Below are 16,651 nucleotides of genomic sequence, written 5' to 3'. Positions count from 1 at the left end.
AGAAGAGAGAGATAAAGGGTTATAAAGTATCTTGGAAGAAATAATTGCTGAGAACTTCCCCAATCTGGCAGAGGAAATAGTCTCTCAGACCATGGAAGCCCACAGATTCCCAACACAAAGGACCGAAAGAGTACAACACCAAGACATATAATAATTAAAATGGCAAAAATTAAAGACAAGGACAGAGTACTAAAGGCAGCCAGAGAGAGAGAAAAGGTCACCTAGAAAGGAAAACCCATCAGGCTTCATCAGACTTCTCAACAGAAACCTTACAAGCCAGAAGAGAATGGCATGATATATTTAATGCAATGAAACAGAAGGGCGTTGAACCAAGAATACTGTATCTAGCATGATTATCATTTAAATATGAAGGAGGCATATTTCCCAGGCACAATTCCCAGACAAGCAAAACTTGAGGGAATTTGCCTCCCACAAACCACCTCTACAGAATATTTTAAAGGGACTGCTCTAGATGGAAGCACTCCTAAGGCTAAATAGATGTCACCAGAGAAAATAAAATCACAGCAAAGAAAGCAGACCAATCAAATACTAACTAAAGTCAAAAAATAAAATCAACTATTCACAAAAGCAGTCAAAGGAAACACAAAAGAGTACAGAATAAAACACCTAACTTATAAAGAATGGAGGAGGAGGAATAAGAAGGGAGAGAAGTAAAGAATCATCAGACTGTGTTTATAATAGTTTAATAAGCAAGTTAAGTTAGACGGTTAGATAGTAAAGAAGCTACCCTTGAACCTTTTGTAACCACGAATCTAAAGCCTGCAGTGGCAATAAGTACTTATCTTTCAATAATCACCCTAAATGTAAATGGACTGAATGCACGAATCAAAAGACACAGAGTAATAGAATGGATAATAAAGCAAGACCAATCTATATGCTGCTTACAAGACACTCACCTCAAACCCAAAGACATACACAGATTAAAAGTCAAAGGATGGAAAAAGATATTTCATGCAAACAATAGGGAGAAAAAAGCAGGTGTTGCCGTACTTGTATCAGACAAAATAGACTTCAAAACAAAGAAAGTAACAAGACATAAAGAAGGACATTACATAATGATAAAGGGGTCAGTCCAACAAGAGGATATAACCATTATAAATATATATGAACCCAATTCAGGAGCACCAACATATGTGAAACAAATACTAACAGAATTAAAGGAGGAAATACAATGCAATGCATTCATTCTAGGAAACTTCAACACACCACTCACTCCAAAGGACAGATCCACCAGACAGAAAATAAGTAAGGACACAGAGGCACTGAACAACACACTAGAACCGATGGACCTAAGAGGCATCTACAGAACTCTACACCCAAAAGCAGCAGGATACACATTCTTCTCAAGTTCACATGGAACGTTTTCAAGAATAGACCATATACTAGGCCACAAAAATAGCCTCAGTAAATTCAAAAAGATTAAAATTCTACCAACCAACTTCTCAGATGAAAAAGGTATAAAACTAAAAATAAATTGTACAAAGAAAACAAAAAGGCTCACAAACACATGGAGGCTTAACAACATGCTCCTAAATAATCAATAGATCAATAACCAAATTAAAATAGAGATCAAGCAATATATGGAGACAACTGACAATGACAGCACAAAGCCCCAACTTCTGTGGGATGCAGCAAAGGCAGTTCTAAGAGGAAAGTATATTGCAATCCAGGCCTTTTTAAAGAAGGAAGAACAATCCCAAATGAATAGTCTTAAGTTACAATTATTGAAATTGGTGAAAGAAGAATAAATGAGGCCCAAAGCCAGCAGAGGAGGGACATAATAAAGATCAGAGAAGAAATACATAAAATTGAGAAGAATAAAACAATAGAAAAGAAACAATGAAACCAAGAGCTGGTTCTTTGAGAAAATAAACAAAATAGATAAGCCCCTAGCCAGACTTATTAAGAGAAAAAGAGAATCTACACACATCAACAGAATCAGAAATGAGAAAGGAAAAACCATGACGGACCCCACAGAAATACAAAGAATTATTAGAGAATACTATGAGAATCTATATGCTAACAAACTGGAAAACCAGAAGAAATGGACAACTTCCTAGAAAAATACAGCCTTCCAAGACTGACCAAGGCAGAAACAGAAAATCTAAACAGACCAATTATGAGCAAAGAAATTGAATCAGTAATCAAAAAACTACCCAAGAACAAAACCCCCGGTCCAGATGGATTCACCACTGAATTTTATCAGACATTTAGAGAAGATGTAATACCCATTCTCCTTAAAGTTTTCTGAAAAATAGAAGAGGAGGGAATACTTCCAAACTCATTCTATGAGGCTAGCATCACTCTAATACCAAAACCAGGTAAAGACCCCACCAATAAAGAAAATTACAAACCAATATCGCTGATGAACATAGATGCAAAAATACTCAAGAAAATATTAGCAAACTGAATTCAAAAATACATCAAGAGGATCATACACCATGATCAAGTGGGATTCGCCTCAGGGATGCAAGGATGGTACTACATTCGAAAATCCATCAACATCATCCACCACATCAACAAAAAGAAAGACAAAAACCATATGATCATCTCCATAGATGCTGAAAAAGCATTCGACAAAATTCAACATCCACTCATGATAAAAACTCTCAGCAAAATGGGCATAGAGGGCAAGTACCTCAACATAATAAAGGCCATATATGATAAACCTACAGCCAACATCATACTGAACAGCGAGAAGCTGAAAGCTTTTCCTCTGAGATCGGGAACAAGACAGGGATGCCCACTCTCCCCACTGTTATTTAACATAGTACTGGAGGTCCTAGCCACGGCAATCAGACAAAACAAAGAAATACAAGGAATCCAGATTGGTAAAGAAGAAGTTAAACTGTCACTATTTGCAGATGACATGATATTGTACATAAAAAACCCTAAAGACTCCACCCCAAAACTACTAGAACTGATATCGGAATACAGCAAAGTTGCAGGATACAAAATTAACACACAGAAATCTGTAGCTTTCCTATACACTAACAATGAACCAATAGAAAGAGAAATCAGGAAAACAATTCCATTCACAATTGCATCAAAAAGAATAAAATAGCTAGGAATAAACCTAACCAAGGAAGTGAAAGACCTATACCCTGAAAACTATAAGACACTCTTAAGAGAAATTAAAGGGGACACTAAAAAATGGAAACTCATCCCATGCTCTTGGCTAGGAAGAATTAATATTGTCAAAATGGCCATCCTTCCCAAAGCAATCTACAGATTCAATGCTATTCAATCCCTATCAAAATACCAACAGCATTCTTCCACGAACTGGAACAAATAGTTTTAAAATTCATGTGGAACCACAAAAGACCCCAAAAAGCCAAAGCAATCCTGAGAAGGAAGACTAAAGCAGGGGGATCTCACTTCCCAACTTCAAGCTCTACAAAAAAGCTACAGTAATTAAGACAATTTGGTACTGGCACAAGAACAGACCCACAGACCAATGGAACAGAATAGAGAATCCAGATATTAACCCAAACATATATGGTCAATTAATATTTGATAAAGGAGCCATGGACATACAATGGGGAAATGACAGCCTCTTCAACAGCTGGTGTTGGTAAAACTGGACAGCTACATGTAAGAGAATGAAACTGGATCATTGTCTAACCCCATACACAAAACTAAATTCGAAATGAATCAAAGATCTGAGTGTAATTCATGAAACCATAAAATTCTTAGAAAAAAACATAGGCAAAAATCTCTTCAACCTAAATGAACATATCTTCCTGGGCAAAGAAAACCAAAGCAAAGTGAACAAGTGGGACTATATCAAGCTGAAAAGCTTCTGTACAACAAAAGACACCACCAATAGAACAAAAAGGCATCCTACAGTATGGGACAATATATTTATAAACAACAGATCCGATAAAGGGTTGACATCCAAAATATATAAGGAGCTCATACACCTCAACAACCAAAAAGCAAATAATCCAAAAAAAAAAAATGGTCAGAGGAACTGAACAGACAGTTCTCCAAAGAAGAAATTTGGGTGGCCAACAGACACATGAAAAGATGCCCCATATCACTAGTCATCAGAGAAATGCAAATTAAAACCACAATGAGATATCACCTCACACCAGTAAGGATCACCACCATCCAAAAGACAAACAACAACAAATGTTGGCGAGGTTGTGGAGAAAGGGGAACCCTCCTACACTGCTGGTGGGAATGTAAACTAGTTCAACCATTGTGGAAAGCAGTATGGAGCCTCCTCAAAAAACTCAAAATAGAAATACCATTTGACCCAGGAATTCCACTCCTAGGAATTTACCCTAAGAATGCAGCCGCCCAGTTTGTAAAAGACATATGCACCCCTATATTTATCGCAGCACTATTTACAATAGCCAAGAAATGGAAGCAACCTAAGTGTCCATCAGTAGATGAATGGATAAAGAATATGTGGTAAATATATATAATGGAATATTATTCGGCCATAAAAAGAAAACAAATCCTACCATTTGCAACAACATGGATGGAGCTAGAGGGTATTATGCTCAGTGAAATAAGCCAGACAGAGAAAGACAAGTATCAAATGATTTCACTCACCTGTGGAGTATAAAAACAAAGAAAAAAACTGAAGGAGCAAAACAGCAGCAGACTCACAGAACCCAAGAATGGACTAACAGTTACCAAAGGGAAAGGGACTGGGGAGGATGGGTAAGACGGGAGGAATAAGGGGTGGGGGGGCAGAAAGGGGACATTATGAGTAGCATGTATAATGTGAGGGGGGAGCACAGGGAGGGCTGTACAACACAGAGAAGACAAGTAGTGATTGTACAGCATCTTACTACACTGATGAACAGTGACTGTAATGGGGTATGTGGGGGGGATTTGATGATGGGGGGAGTCTAGTAAACATAATGTTCCTTATGTAATTGTACATTAATGATACCAAACAAAAAAAAAGAAACAGAAGCTCCCTGAGGCCAAAGACTTTTCTCTATTGTTCACTGCTATCTCCCCAGCCTGTAAAAGTAGCTCAGACACAATAGGTATGTAATAATTATTACTTGATGAATAGATTTAATCTTTCAATTTTGCTTGTTTTTCTGCTTCAAAATTTTCATTAATCCTTAAGAGGTTGTAAGGAAACCTAATAAATGTGTATTATGACTCCTAGTTGCACTTTGAGCATGCATGTGTTGATAAAATGATGAAATAAATGTTAACTTATTCAGATCTGGAGCTAGTCAGTAGTTTAGTGAGACAAGGGAAACTAAGCAAGATAAGTAAAACTAATAGGAAAAGAGCAAGAGGTTTTTTTAAGTTTTGCCAGAAGCACTTTGTTATAAGATTTGTCATTTTATATTTTAAATTATATTTCTTACCCATTCAGTTGCATACTTGGTATGTACAAAAAATAAGTGTACATGTTTTATAAAGTAGGTCATTGGAATAAAGTATTAACTAAATTTGCAGTTTATCAGAATCACCTCGAAGGCTTGTTAAAACACAGACTTCTGGGCGCATCAAATACATGATTTTAGTTGGTATGGAACAGAACCCAAGAATTTGCATTTATAACACATTTCTAGTAATGTTGCTGCTGTGCAGAAATCACACACTGAGAACCCTAATCTAAACCAGAATTGATAATTCTTCTTCTGCTATCCCTCCCAAAAAAGAATATTAAAGTATACTACCATTTTCTTTGCTAACAAAAAAGAAATCTAAAGTCCAGTCTAGAATGGTCTGCGTCATTCTCTTGATTTCTTTAGGAAAAAACAATAAAAAGATACACAGAGCCTTATGAAACACTAATGATTCACTGTAACAAAGTATATGAATGTGATTTCCAGTAAGAGAAGTTTTGATACCAATCACCATATAAAATTAATAGTTTATTTGTGAAGTCCAAAGGTCAAGTCATTCCTATTTGTCAAAGAAGAAAGAAGTATTTCCAAATGGTAAATGCAGGAGAAATGCTTTATCATTATTGTTCTTTAATTATTACTGAAAGGCTTTTCCTGTGTAATATTGCAGCAATCAAACAAGCTTTTCTAAGTCATATATGATCAAAAGCAATATAGCCACACTGTTATTCAACAGATTAATATTTTGAATTTACTTTTAAAATCTGTGAGTGCAATTGTTTTGGAATAGTTGTTTGAATATCTAGTATGATAGAATTTTAAAGCTGGAAGGTGTACCACATACCATCTGATCCAAACCCCTTGGTTCACCGACATGCAGTCTGAGCGTCTGTACTATACTTTAACCCTGGTGGTCCAGACAGGATGAAAACTCACTGTCTTGATTCCTAGCTTGATATTCTTTCCATTACCTTTGGTAGTTACTTTACCAGAATGTATTTGGAATTAAATATTTTCAGTCTGTTTGGTGAAGTGTTTTAGGTTCACTTGCACCAGCATTATATAGCAGGATAGGAACAGATAGTTTGTCTGGTACAGAGACAATAGACTTTGTGCAATTATTTGCTTTCTGTATCTTTGTTTTCTTAATTTATTATCATCCAGATAAGATCAGTTAAAAATAACAGGACTTTGGTTTCTTTTTTTAATAAATGTGTTTAGGGTGTCTTATGTGTACTTATTGTATTAAGAGACTGCATATCTTTTACCACATGACACTAGAAATAGGACTGTATGCTGCTTTATTCCTCTCATGAAATAAGAGTCCCAATGTCAGTACTGATCAAGGAATAATTTGATCTTTAATAAATGTTTAGAATTTATTGTTAAATTCGGCTTTCTACTAACATTTTTATATGCTCTTTTTTTTCTATTTTAATAATAAAAATCAAATACTCCTTAATTAACATTAAAATGAGACTTTCTTAAAGTTTATTTCATTTGTTAAAGGATTCCTGAGGAGACAATGGGGGGAGCCATGCCCAGAGGCTGGCCATCTGCCAGCACACTGATGCTCAAGTGCATGGTGGTTGACAACAGGGGAGTGGGCAAAGACAGGCTCCTCATGGGCTAGGCCAGCAGCGCCTTCCTGGAAGAGGACGTGCTTCCTTGTTCAACCACTACGCGGTCATCACCGCCTCACGAGGCAAGCAGTACCTCCTGGCATTCTCGGACACAGCCAGACAAGAAGACTGGATGATCTGCAGCCTTACCTTATCCAGTGACTGAGGTCTTCCTTATATGTTCCTCTGTGGCAAACCTAGCCTCATTTTGGAATGTAAAAGAAGAGTGGGTGCCAGACGTAAAGAATATACACCAAATCTACCCTTTTTATTAATGGCAACTCATATTGATCTCTAAGGTGACCCCAAAACTTCAACAAGACTGAATGATATGAAAGAAAAACCAGTATATGTGTGGAACAAAGACGGAAACTACAAGAGATAAGAGCATACTTTGTGAAAGGTTCAGCTTTAACCCAGAAGGGATTGAAGACTTGATGAGGCTATCAGTTTTGATGAGGTTATCAATAGCTATTTTAACTCCAAAGAAATACACAGGAAAAAAAATACAGTCGAGATGTATAAACTACTGTTCAGTTACATGAGATATCTTTAATGGCAAAGGAAATGGTTCATTTCTCTCAGAAAGCATATGAAATTCTGCAGCTATACCCAGATCTCTTATTAGTAATGAAACAGTTTAAAATTTAAAAGAAGAAAAAAAAAAGACTCTGTCCTCATGTGGATAAAGTGAAGGTTCCTGTGGCCAGGTTCTCGCCTGGCCCTGGTTGGCTAGCTCACTACACACGTGTGGGCAATGCGTCGTTATTGTGGGCAGTGCACTGGGCAATATGGTGGCACGGCTGCAAGTCTACAGGAGAGCAGAGCAGAGGCTGGAGTGGTGGCAGCGCCGAGGAGAGAGGCCCAGAAGACGGCTGTGCAGGCAGAGAGGCCAGAGGCAAGAGACTGGCTTGCTGCATGCAGACTCGCTCTTAGTGGACAAGATTCTAGTGATTAACCTGCCACCATGGAAGTAAAGTTGGGTATAACCCTTTCACCCCAAGAACGTTCTACTGTCACTTCTTTGGTCACATTGAATCAATAGTGAACTTGCCCAGGACTAAAACCCATTGGCAACACCTCAGATTTCTATAATATTCATCAAGAAGTGTTTCCTAAACATCCAAGAAACAGCAAATAGCATCTGCAGCCACAAATCAGTTATTAATACTTTATTTCAACTAGAAGGTACAATCACAGTGGGTTCCATAGTTTAAAAAGCTACATCACATTATGTTGTAAGTACATAAAAAACAGTGCTATAAATGAAACTGCCTGGTTTAGACCATACAAAGATATTTCTGCAGTTCTTACAGAATCTGCACAAGGAAATATCTTCTCCCTTTGCTCAATTAATTGTTCTTGTATGTAAATTGCTTTCTATTACAGTATATTGATAGTGGTAAAATAACAAGGCCAGCTACATAGCCAAAGGTAACTCCAAGCATATAAGAAATGGGCTATGTATGAGGAGAAAATGTTTAAAATCAAAAAAAGAACAAATGTTTTCTTACCACTTAAGCACAGGTTTACCTAAATACTTTGATACTAATGCTTAATGTACTTTCTTAAAGAATGCCAGAAGTTCAATAAGGTGATAACTGCATTTATCATGGACACTAAAAATGCATGCATTTTAGTTAATGGTGCATTAAACTGTACAAAGGCTTCTGGCAAAAAAATAATATAATTACTAAGATATTACTTTTTGTTTCACCTTATATTGGAAGTTGGTAATAATCCTGCCAATAACCATAAGAATTGCCTCTAATAAGTCTATGGCTGAGTAATTGATCTGTACATGCATGGGGTAGAACTCTATGAGGAAATTTTTATCCGAAATGTAGACTGCAAAACAGAATGAGAATAATTCACATTCCTGACAGCCAGAATGAGAAAACCTAATATATGTTGCATCAGGTAGAATTATCAGAAGGATCACACCCTGGTAGTACAGTTTATTGAGCCCTAGAGTAAAGTCTTCCTGAATCTGCTCTAACAAAACTTAAAAGCAAACCTGGAAAGGGTCAAACTGATCTCATGTAACTGATGCCAGAAGAGGGTTCAATACTCTAAAAGAACACAAAAAAAAATCCATTCACCAATGTAAAGTTTACATATATTAGTTTCCTAGGGCTGTTTTAACAAATTACCACAAATTTGCCATGGCTTACAATAATAGAAATTTATTCTTTCACTGTCTGGAAACCAGCAATTTAAAATCAAGTAAGGAGCAAGAAGGAAGGTAATAGGATCCAGAAGCCACTTTGGCTGCAAATGGTGCAAAGTTCCCCAGTGACCATGGACCCAGCTGTAACAGTGCTGGAGGAGAAAGTGCTTAGGTATATGGGTTTGTTCAACATAATTTAGCTTGTTGGATGACTTGGGGCCATTATGAATATTGATTTTTTTAATTGTATTATAGATAAAGTTGTAAGGAACATTTGCTGACAAACACTACTGGCTAACATTCCTTCAGTAAACTGATTTCAAGAACCATTGAGACAATGATAATAATGAAAAATCTCTCAGAAGATAATGTACATTGGAATTCATTTAAATGTCTTAAAACAGCCTGGCAGACTGCTTAAACCAAGAAATAGTATCTGGCAAGCACTGCTATAAAGACAAAAATGTATGTACAAAAAAAAACTTGCCAGGGGCACTTCCACCATGATTATACCCAAGCAACTTAACAACTTTTGAGAAAGAAGAAACTCTGTTTAAAATACGTGAATAATGGTCAAATTTGAACAGGTAGGTTTTGTGGAACATTTCATTTCCTAGACCTGTCATTACCAACTTGGACATAGAAATTCAGCTGTTAAACTTCTGTTGCAGAAAGATTTCATAACTGCTCTCTCAGCTCAAGATTCAAATCATATTGCTGAGAATATTCTGTCATACCTATATGCCAGACCACTGTGTGCAAGGGATGGTATGCTGAAGAAGATACTCATCAAAGAGTGGTCCAGACAGATTTTCTATGACAACATCTACCAGAATAGGGAGAAAATAGAAATAGTATTATTTCAAAACAAACCTCTTTGATGGGATTGTTTCCCGACTTTTTTATAGAGCTTTACTTTACCCTAAAACAGTAAAACAATAACAATCTAATTGGAGATGAGGAAGGCGTAATTTATGCAGTATCTATCACCAAATTAAAACAAGCAGAGAAGTTTACTGCACATACTGTGTTGCCCAGAAGTGAGAAAGGTGTCTTCAAAAATGAAATAATAACACACACTGGAATACAAGCAGATTCTTATGAGCCATGTGGCTTTTGTTGTGTGCCTTCAGTATGATGAGAGAATGGTCATAACTCCACTGCCAGAATGTGGACTCTTGGCATGTGAAACACGCTGATTTCTCACTGTATAACAATTTTGCATTTACATGTCAGTAATGCTATGATGGTGACATGCTCCAAGGACTGTTCCTTTGTTTTGGGGGACATAGCCTCCCCAACCATTACCCTCCTAAGGATGTTGGTTGTGGAGTTTTTTGACAAGAACATTGTTTTTACATCAGGAGATGATATTACAGTGTGGAACACAGTACTGTAAACTGGTAAAGACCTAAAATGGATACAAGTGAGGCATTGTCCATTTGCAGTGTCATGACAGGCTGATAGTGAGTGATTAATCTAACACCGTCAGGTTGTAGAACTGTATTAGTCTGCCAGGGCTGCCATAACAAAATACCATGGACTAGGTGATTTAAACAACAGAAATTTATTTGCTTACGGTTCTAAAGTCCAAGATCAAGGAGCCAGTCGACTGGTTCCTCCTGAGGCTTCTCTCCTTGGCTTCCAGACAGCCACCTTCACCCTGTGTCCTCAAATGGCCTTTTTCACTGTGCATAGGTGCTCCTGGCATTTCATCTTTTTGTAAGGACACCAGTTTCAGTGGATTAGGGCCCCATCCATTTGACCTCATTTAACTTTAATTACCTTTTTAAAGGCCCTATCTCCCAATACAGTCACATTGATGGTTAGGGCTTCAACCTGTGGATTTTGGGGAGGGACACAATTCAGTCTGTAACAGGGACATGGAGTATGGAACATGTTTACGAGGTTACCAGGACTGGTGGGCCATGTGAGATTAGTGTGCTATGTTTGATTGTATTTGAGAATAATCAGTGTGTACTTTAATAGGAAAATTGTAATGTAGAATCTTATAGATCTTTTGGATCCCTGTACCTCTGAAGGGACTCTACAGACCCTGGTGGAAAATTCAGAAGCGGTTTTCTGACTCCAGTTTGGTGAATTCCAGAATGTCAGTAGTCCACACAAAGACACAAACCTGATATGGGACTTCTAATGATTCTGTTGCCCAAGCTGAATCTCTCCTGCTCTTCTTCCTAGCAGCCACCTCTGTCTCTGGATAAATAAACATACACTGACTTAATATTTGTTTAAGATTCATCAAAGTTAAACTGTTTGATGTACCAGAATGAAGAATAGCAGAAACAAATCCCCACACAGTTTTCTGAGACTGGGTTTCATATGTCAGGGGAAGAGCACAGTGGGCCTGCAGGTGACCCTGAATAGTTGGTCTTCTCAGCACAGCTGACTGCTTAAGTGCTACTATCTGAAAATGTGTCTTATCTCTCATGACAGATTAGGTTCTCTTGTCCCTCCTTTTTTCTCTGCTGCTTCTTCCCCATATTTGATTCTAGAGGTAATGCATTTAATTTTTTTTTTAAGTGAAAGAAAACAGAGTTTAAGTCCTGATTCTGCCACTTATTAGTTTACTTGACTTTAGGCAAGTTACTAAATTTCTTTGTACATCAAATTCCTCATTTATAAAATTGAAATAAGAATTTATGCCCTCACAGGATTTTCATAAAGATTGAGTAAGATAAGTTACGTAAGCAACTAGCGTGGTACCTAGAATGTGGCAGACGCTCAGAACATTTTAATAAGCTTCCTTCTTCGAAGATAGTGGCAGGTAGGAAAATAAAGAGGAGGTTTGGAGAATGAAGAACAAAGGGAAAAGTTAAAAAGTTCCACTTTTAAAAATATAAGTGATTTGGCATCATTATCTAAAAGTTATAAAAGATATGTCAACTTTAAACAACATCCTGCATAGCATCGTATCAGTTAGGGACTTAACTAAGCAGTTAAGTAGGCATTGCATTTGTACTATTTTAATGAAATTAGCATTACTGACCTTATACCATATAGTGAGAGCAGTTAATTCCAGATTTATCTTTTAAATTCTCCTGGTTAATGTGTTAACAAATTTTGTAAATTAATTAAAACGTGCCAGAAAGAATTTTGTGAACTCTTACGGACTCCCCTGCTTAAAATGTGTCCCTGTCCCATTGCCCATGTTGTAAGTTTCAACTCTTTCAGCATGTATAATCTAGCCCCTGCTTACTTGTGTAATCACAGCTTCTCCCCACCCTTCTATTTAGGCTTCTACTTCTAATGCCAGACTCCATATTGAACTATTTGTGGTTTTCTTCCAAACTCTCACACACGTGATACAGTCTGCTTGAGACATACTTTGCATCTCTTCACCTGGGTGATACTTGACTATCTTTTATTCTCCTGCAAAACCTAAATGAGGCATGCCTTCTAGAAATTATCCTATTCATCATTGTCTGTTTAGCCCCTAGAACAGTACCAGTACGTTAGTAATACTTGTTAAGTGAATGAATAGGTAAAAACACAAAGAATTAATGATAATTTTCCATTACATGTGTAGCTGTATAACCTGTAAATTTTCAAATAGTATTTAATTAGAAAAAAAGTAGAGGTGCTTTATTCTCCAGTGTACATATTATGCCCTTCTTTATATAATACATCACATCTAAAATGGGTTGAAGTCTTCCTTCTTATAATGCTATGGGATTTATAAATGCCTGTGCAGCCATTCATTTTGATTTTGGTTTTTCAAAAAAAAAAAATCAAACACAGTGACTACTGTAACAACAGAAAAGAAGATTCTCCTAAAAAAGCTTTTCTTCTTAAATTTGTATCTAATGAAAATAAGTTTATAAGGGTATTTTTAAAGGTAATCAAAATATTTAGATTGTTGATATGAAATACCAAAAACTATACATATGTAGAAAAATGTATCTCAAAAAGAGACATTAACATAAAGCAGTGAAGTTATATAATCAGTTTGTTCCATTTAGCTTTTCCTTTTTGTAAAATTGTTGGCATTCTGAAGAATTTTTTTTTCAGATGCAGCTGCTTTTAGCCAGAGACTGGGATCTAGGGGTAGTATAAAACAATTCTAAGAAAGTGAATGGTGTGTGAGCATTTTTTTTATTTGCTTCACAAGTAATTTACTTTAAAAAAAATTAACATCTGCTATTTTGAAGCTAATCTTAGTGTATTGAATGCTCTTAACCATTTCTCAATCCCACAGTCTTTTATCTTGCTTCTCCTGCTGTGTTCCCACCACCCCTGATCCCATTAGCAAACCTTGAGACAGCCTCAGACTTACCAAAGTACTGCTTTGGTTTCAGCTGCTCTTCTGCAAGAGGAAGTGAATGTTGGGGGTTTTCTCTGTGGTACAGTTGTGATAAAGCTGTGGTGGTCTTATCTCTCTCTTAGGTAGTGGCTCTTTATGACTACACAGCGAATCGATCAGATGAACTCACCATCCATCGCGGAGACATTATCCGAGTGTTTTTCAAAGATAATGAAGACTGGTGGTATGGCAGCATAGGAAAGGGACAGGAAGGTTATTTTCCAGCTAATCATGTGGCTAGTGAAAGTAAGTTTCACGCTCCCTTCCTGGTTTACTAATATGGTATCACTGATAGTCCAAGATTTTATCATTTTCTTCCCTTTTAATTTACTGTTTGTAACTTTTACAGATGTTTACCAATATGTATTCCTTTTCATTCTCAGGATGCAAAAAAATAAAAGGGGGGGAGGCACTACTATGACTACAAACCTACTACATTCTGAGATTGCAATATTTGCTTCAAGGACTTCTCATCCCAGGTGACTTGCCCATCCACCAACCTTCTTCAACCCCTTTTGCCTGCCAACTGCTTCGTGCCTGCTTATGTCAGCTCTTCTCCTGCCACAGTGACTCCTCAGTGGACAGGCACCTTAAGAACCTCTAGTTCCCCAGTTCCCATTCTTTCACTTTGTAGACCTCAGTCCTAGCTTGTCCCTGCTAAAACAAAACTACAGTAGAGTATTCATGATCCAGTAAATTAAGCCCTCACAACTGAGGAAGAAGAAAGGAGCTGGAGAAGAAATCCTCAATATGAGTTTCTGAAAGCTAGTAAATTTACTACTAGGACTTGAGAGGTGAAAATAGAACTAACAGAGCCTGAGAATAAAATAGTTTAAAGACTCTGAGGAAAGGGAAGAAGTATGGCAGTGTGCCTTCAGCAGATGCTTCCTATTAGAAATTAACTTGCTGCTGGGGAGGAAAAAGCACAACACTCAGGAGTCAGGAGTTCTAATCCTAGCTTGAGGACTAGTACCAATATGCCTCAGTTTCTTCCTATATAAAATGAGGATATTAAGCTTGATGATCTCTAAGCTTTCTTCCAGAAACACTATAATCATATAGTTGTGATTTAAAATGTAGTATAGGCAGTCTTGAGAACATCCTGTATGTCAAACATTTATTAAGTCTTTTGTTTCTGCAAAGAAGTAATTACTAGAAATAATAGTTGATGTTCAGTCTAGTCTGTGAAACTTCATTTAACCCAAACTATGGCTAAACAAAGGTACTATTGACTCCTAACCTAAGTTCTGGATTTTAGGAGCAAAAGAGATGAAAGGAGGAAGAATTTCTTCCATGAATATTGGTTGCTGGGCCAGGTTCCAGATGAAAGTATTTCTCTTTGGCACAGCCTCCCCCACCCTGTCTGCACCCAGGGCTCCCCGACCCAGTCTCTTAAGACTCTAAGCCTCCTTTCCTCAGCTCATCTGCTGCTCTCAGCACACTCCTTCCCTCAAAAGTGCTGTGTGTCAAAAATTACCCACTTTTCTCTCTCATAACAAAATTCTAAATTTTCTCTGTGCCACTGTTTTCTTTCCCTCTGAGTAGTAAACAGCTGACAGCTCTTAAACTCTAGCTGACTCTATTTTTATGTTTAAAAGAATATACATAGTGGAGAAAACTTGCAGCAGTGTGGGAGAAGGAAATTTTAGGACAGGTTAATTCCTAGTCGTCTCTCATAAACTGAGCACTTCTAACTTACAGATGATCACAGATACCCAAGCTCCTTCCCTCCTCTTTCCGGTGATGGCTTTCTCACAGGATCAACAACTAGAGTTCAGAAGGGTAGCTTCTGTTTTTAAACCAAGAGCTGCCTGCACAATTGCAGTCACTTTGGATAGCTCTAATTTAACTGGACATTTACAATCCATTGCTTCTTCCAGATACAAGTGAAAACATTTCAAATATTTTTTCACTGGACAACATAAAAAAATTGTGTATTTCCAAGAAAGATGGTATTAGGTGCTTAAACTTTAAAGTCTGCTTAGTTTGTAGAAATAACCTTTTAGATATTTGATCTACTTTGGGTTAAAAATCCAATAAGATTTGTTTTTCTTCTGTAATAATCAAATTGAGCCTTCTGAAGCATTCCGCAATGGTGGTTGGTGGCCATGTGCAAAAATCAATTACATGTCAGATGGACCTAGAGGGTATTATGCTAAAAAAGTGAAACATGTCAAAGATAAATATCATATGATTCCACTTACATGTGGAGTATTAAAAACAAAACAAACAAAAACCTAGAAACTGACTCAAATACAAACTAGTGGTTGCTGGAGTGGAGGGGTGTTGGGATATAGGCGAAATAGAAAGGGATTAAGAGGTAATAATTTCCATTTATAAAATACATAAGTTACAGGGATAAGAAGTACAGCATAGGGAATATAGTCAATTATGTTGTAATAACTATGGGAATTGATAGTAACTATACTTGTCATGGTAAGCATTTCATAATGTATATAAATACTGAATCACTGTGTTGTATACCTGAAATTAATGTAATATCATGTGTTGACTCTAATTCAATAAAAAAATTAATTAATTGAAACATTTTTAATTGAAAGTTCCACATATCAAGTAGTAATCATCCTTTGACTGCCAAAATGCCATATTATATCCCAGAATAATTGATGTTTTCTTTTGGGATTAGTCATTGCTTATTGAAAAAGCTCTGTATAGGCCAGAACAAACAAAAAATTCTCAGAAAACCTAAGAAATATAATGGCTGAATTCTCATCTCATCAGGGGTTAGTCTCCTTTCTTTTTATCCTACTTTTTACCTGAGTTTTTAAAAAATTCATCTGCCCAGTTTTAACAGTAGAAAAAAGAAAAGACTGTCAGCATATTCCACTCTAAAAATAGTAGGAAAATTTGTCTTTGATCTTTATCTGAAGCCAGATATGCAAACAAAATATCTAAAAGAGTGTATATATATGAACAGAATCTCCACCAAGTGCTCAATTGAAAGCCATGTCCTCAGAGAGAACTACTCAGTATAAGACGTTGGTACACCATTATTATAAAGGACTTACTCCCTTTGTACCTTAAGCCACTGGAAAGAAACACATGATCAGCTTTCCTTAATCATATCTAACATCCTTTCCACTAAGAGATAAACCCAGTAATTATATCAACCCATACACAAAGCCAATTAATATACCTCATAATTTTAGAATTTTGATCAGGTGTA

General features: G+C 36.8%; 1 protein-coding gene and 1 pseudogene across 30 annotated transcripts in view; both read left to right on the top strand.

The window, feature by feature from the left end:
- The window catches only part of AHI1 (Abelson helper integration site 1), a 218,430-nt gene that overhangs the window by 152,508 nt on the left and 49,271 nt on the right, over positions 1-16,651 (top strand). For 20 of the 30 annotated variants that reach the window (XR_005054854.2, XR_012124248.1, XR_005054858.2 and 17 more), the window contains one exon: positions 13,548-13,710. The exons of 7 other annotated variants lie outside the window; for them this stretch is intronic. Coding sequence is in view for 5 of the 23 variants with exons in the window: in XM_073219641.1 (XP_073075742.1) it covers positions 13,548-13,710 (163 nt within the window). In the remaining 18 variants the exon portion in view is untranslated. Of the gene's footprint in view, positions 1-13,547; positions 13,711-13,847; positions 13,944-16,651 lie in introns of those variants that run through there. 3 more of the 30 variants (XR_012124257.1, XR_012124258.1, XM_036994587.2) reach the window with 2 other exon arrangements.
- LOC140845476 (rho-related GTP-binding protein RhoQ pseudogene) lies at positions 6,877-7,518 on the top strand (annotated as a pseudogene).

This window comes from Manis javanica, chromosome 13, assembly GCF_040802235.1.
Source record: "Manis javanica isolate MJ-LG chromosome 13, MJ_LKY, whole genome shotgun sequence".
In the NCBI taxonomy this organism is placed as follows: Eukaryota; Metazoa; Chordata; class Mammalia; order Pholidota; family Manidae; genus Manis; species Manis javanica.
Note: the sequence above shows the minus strand (reverse complement) of the source record. Positions and strands in the feature narration are given on the sequence as shown.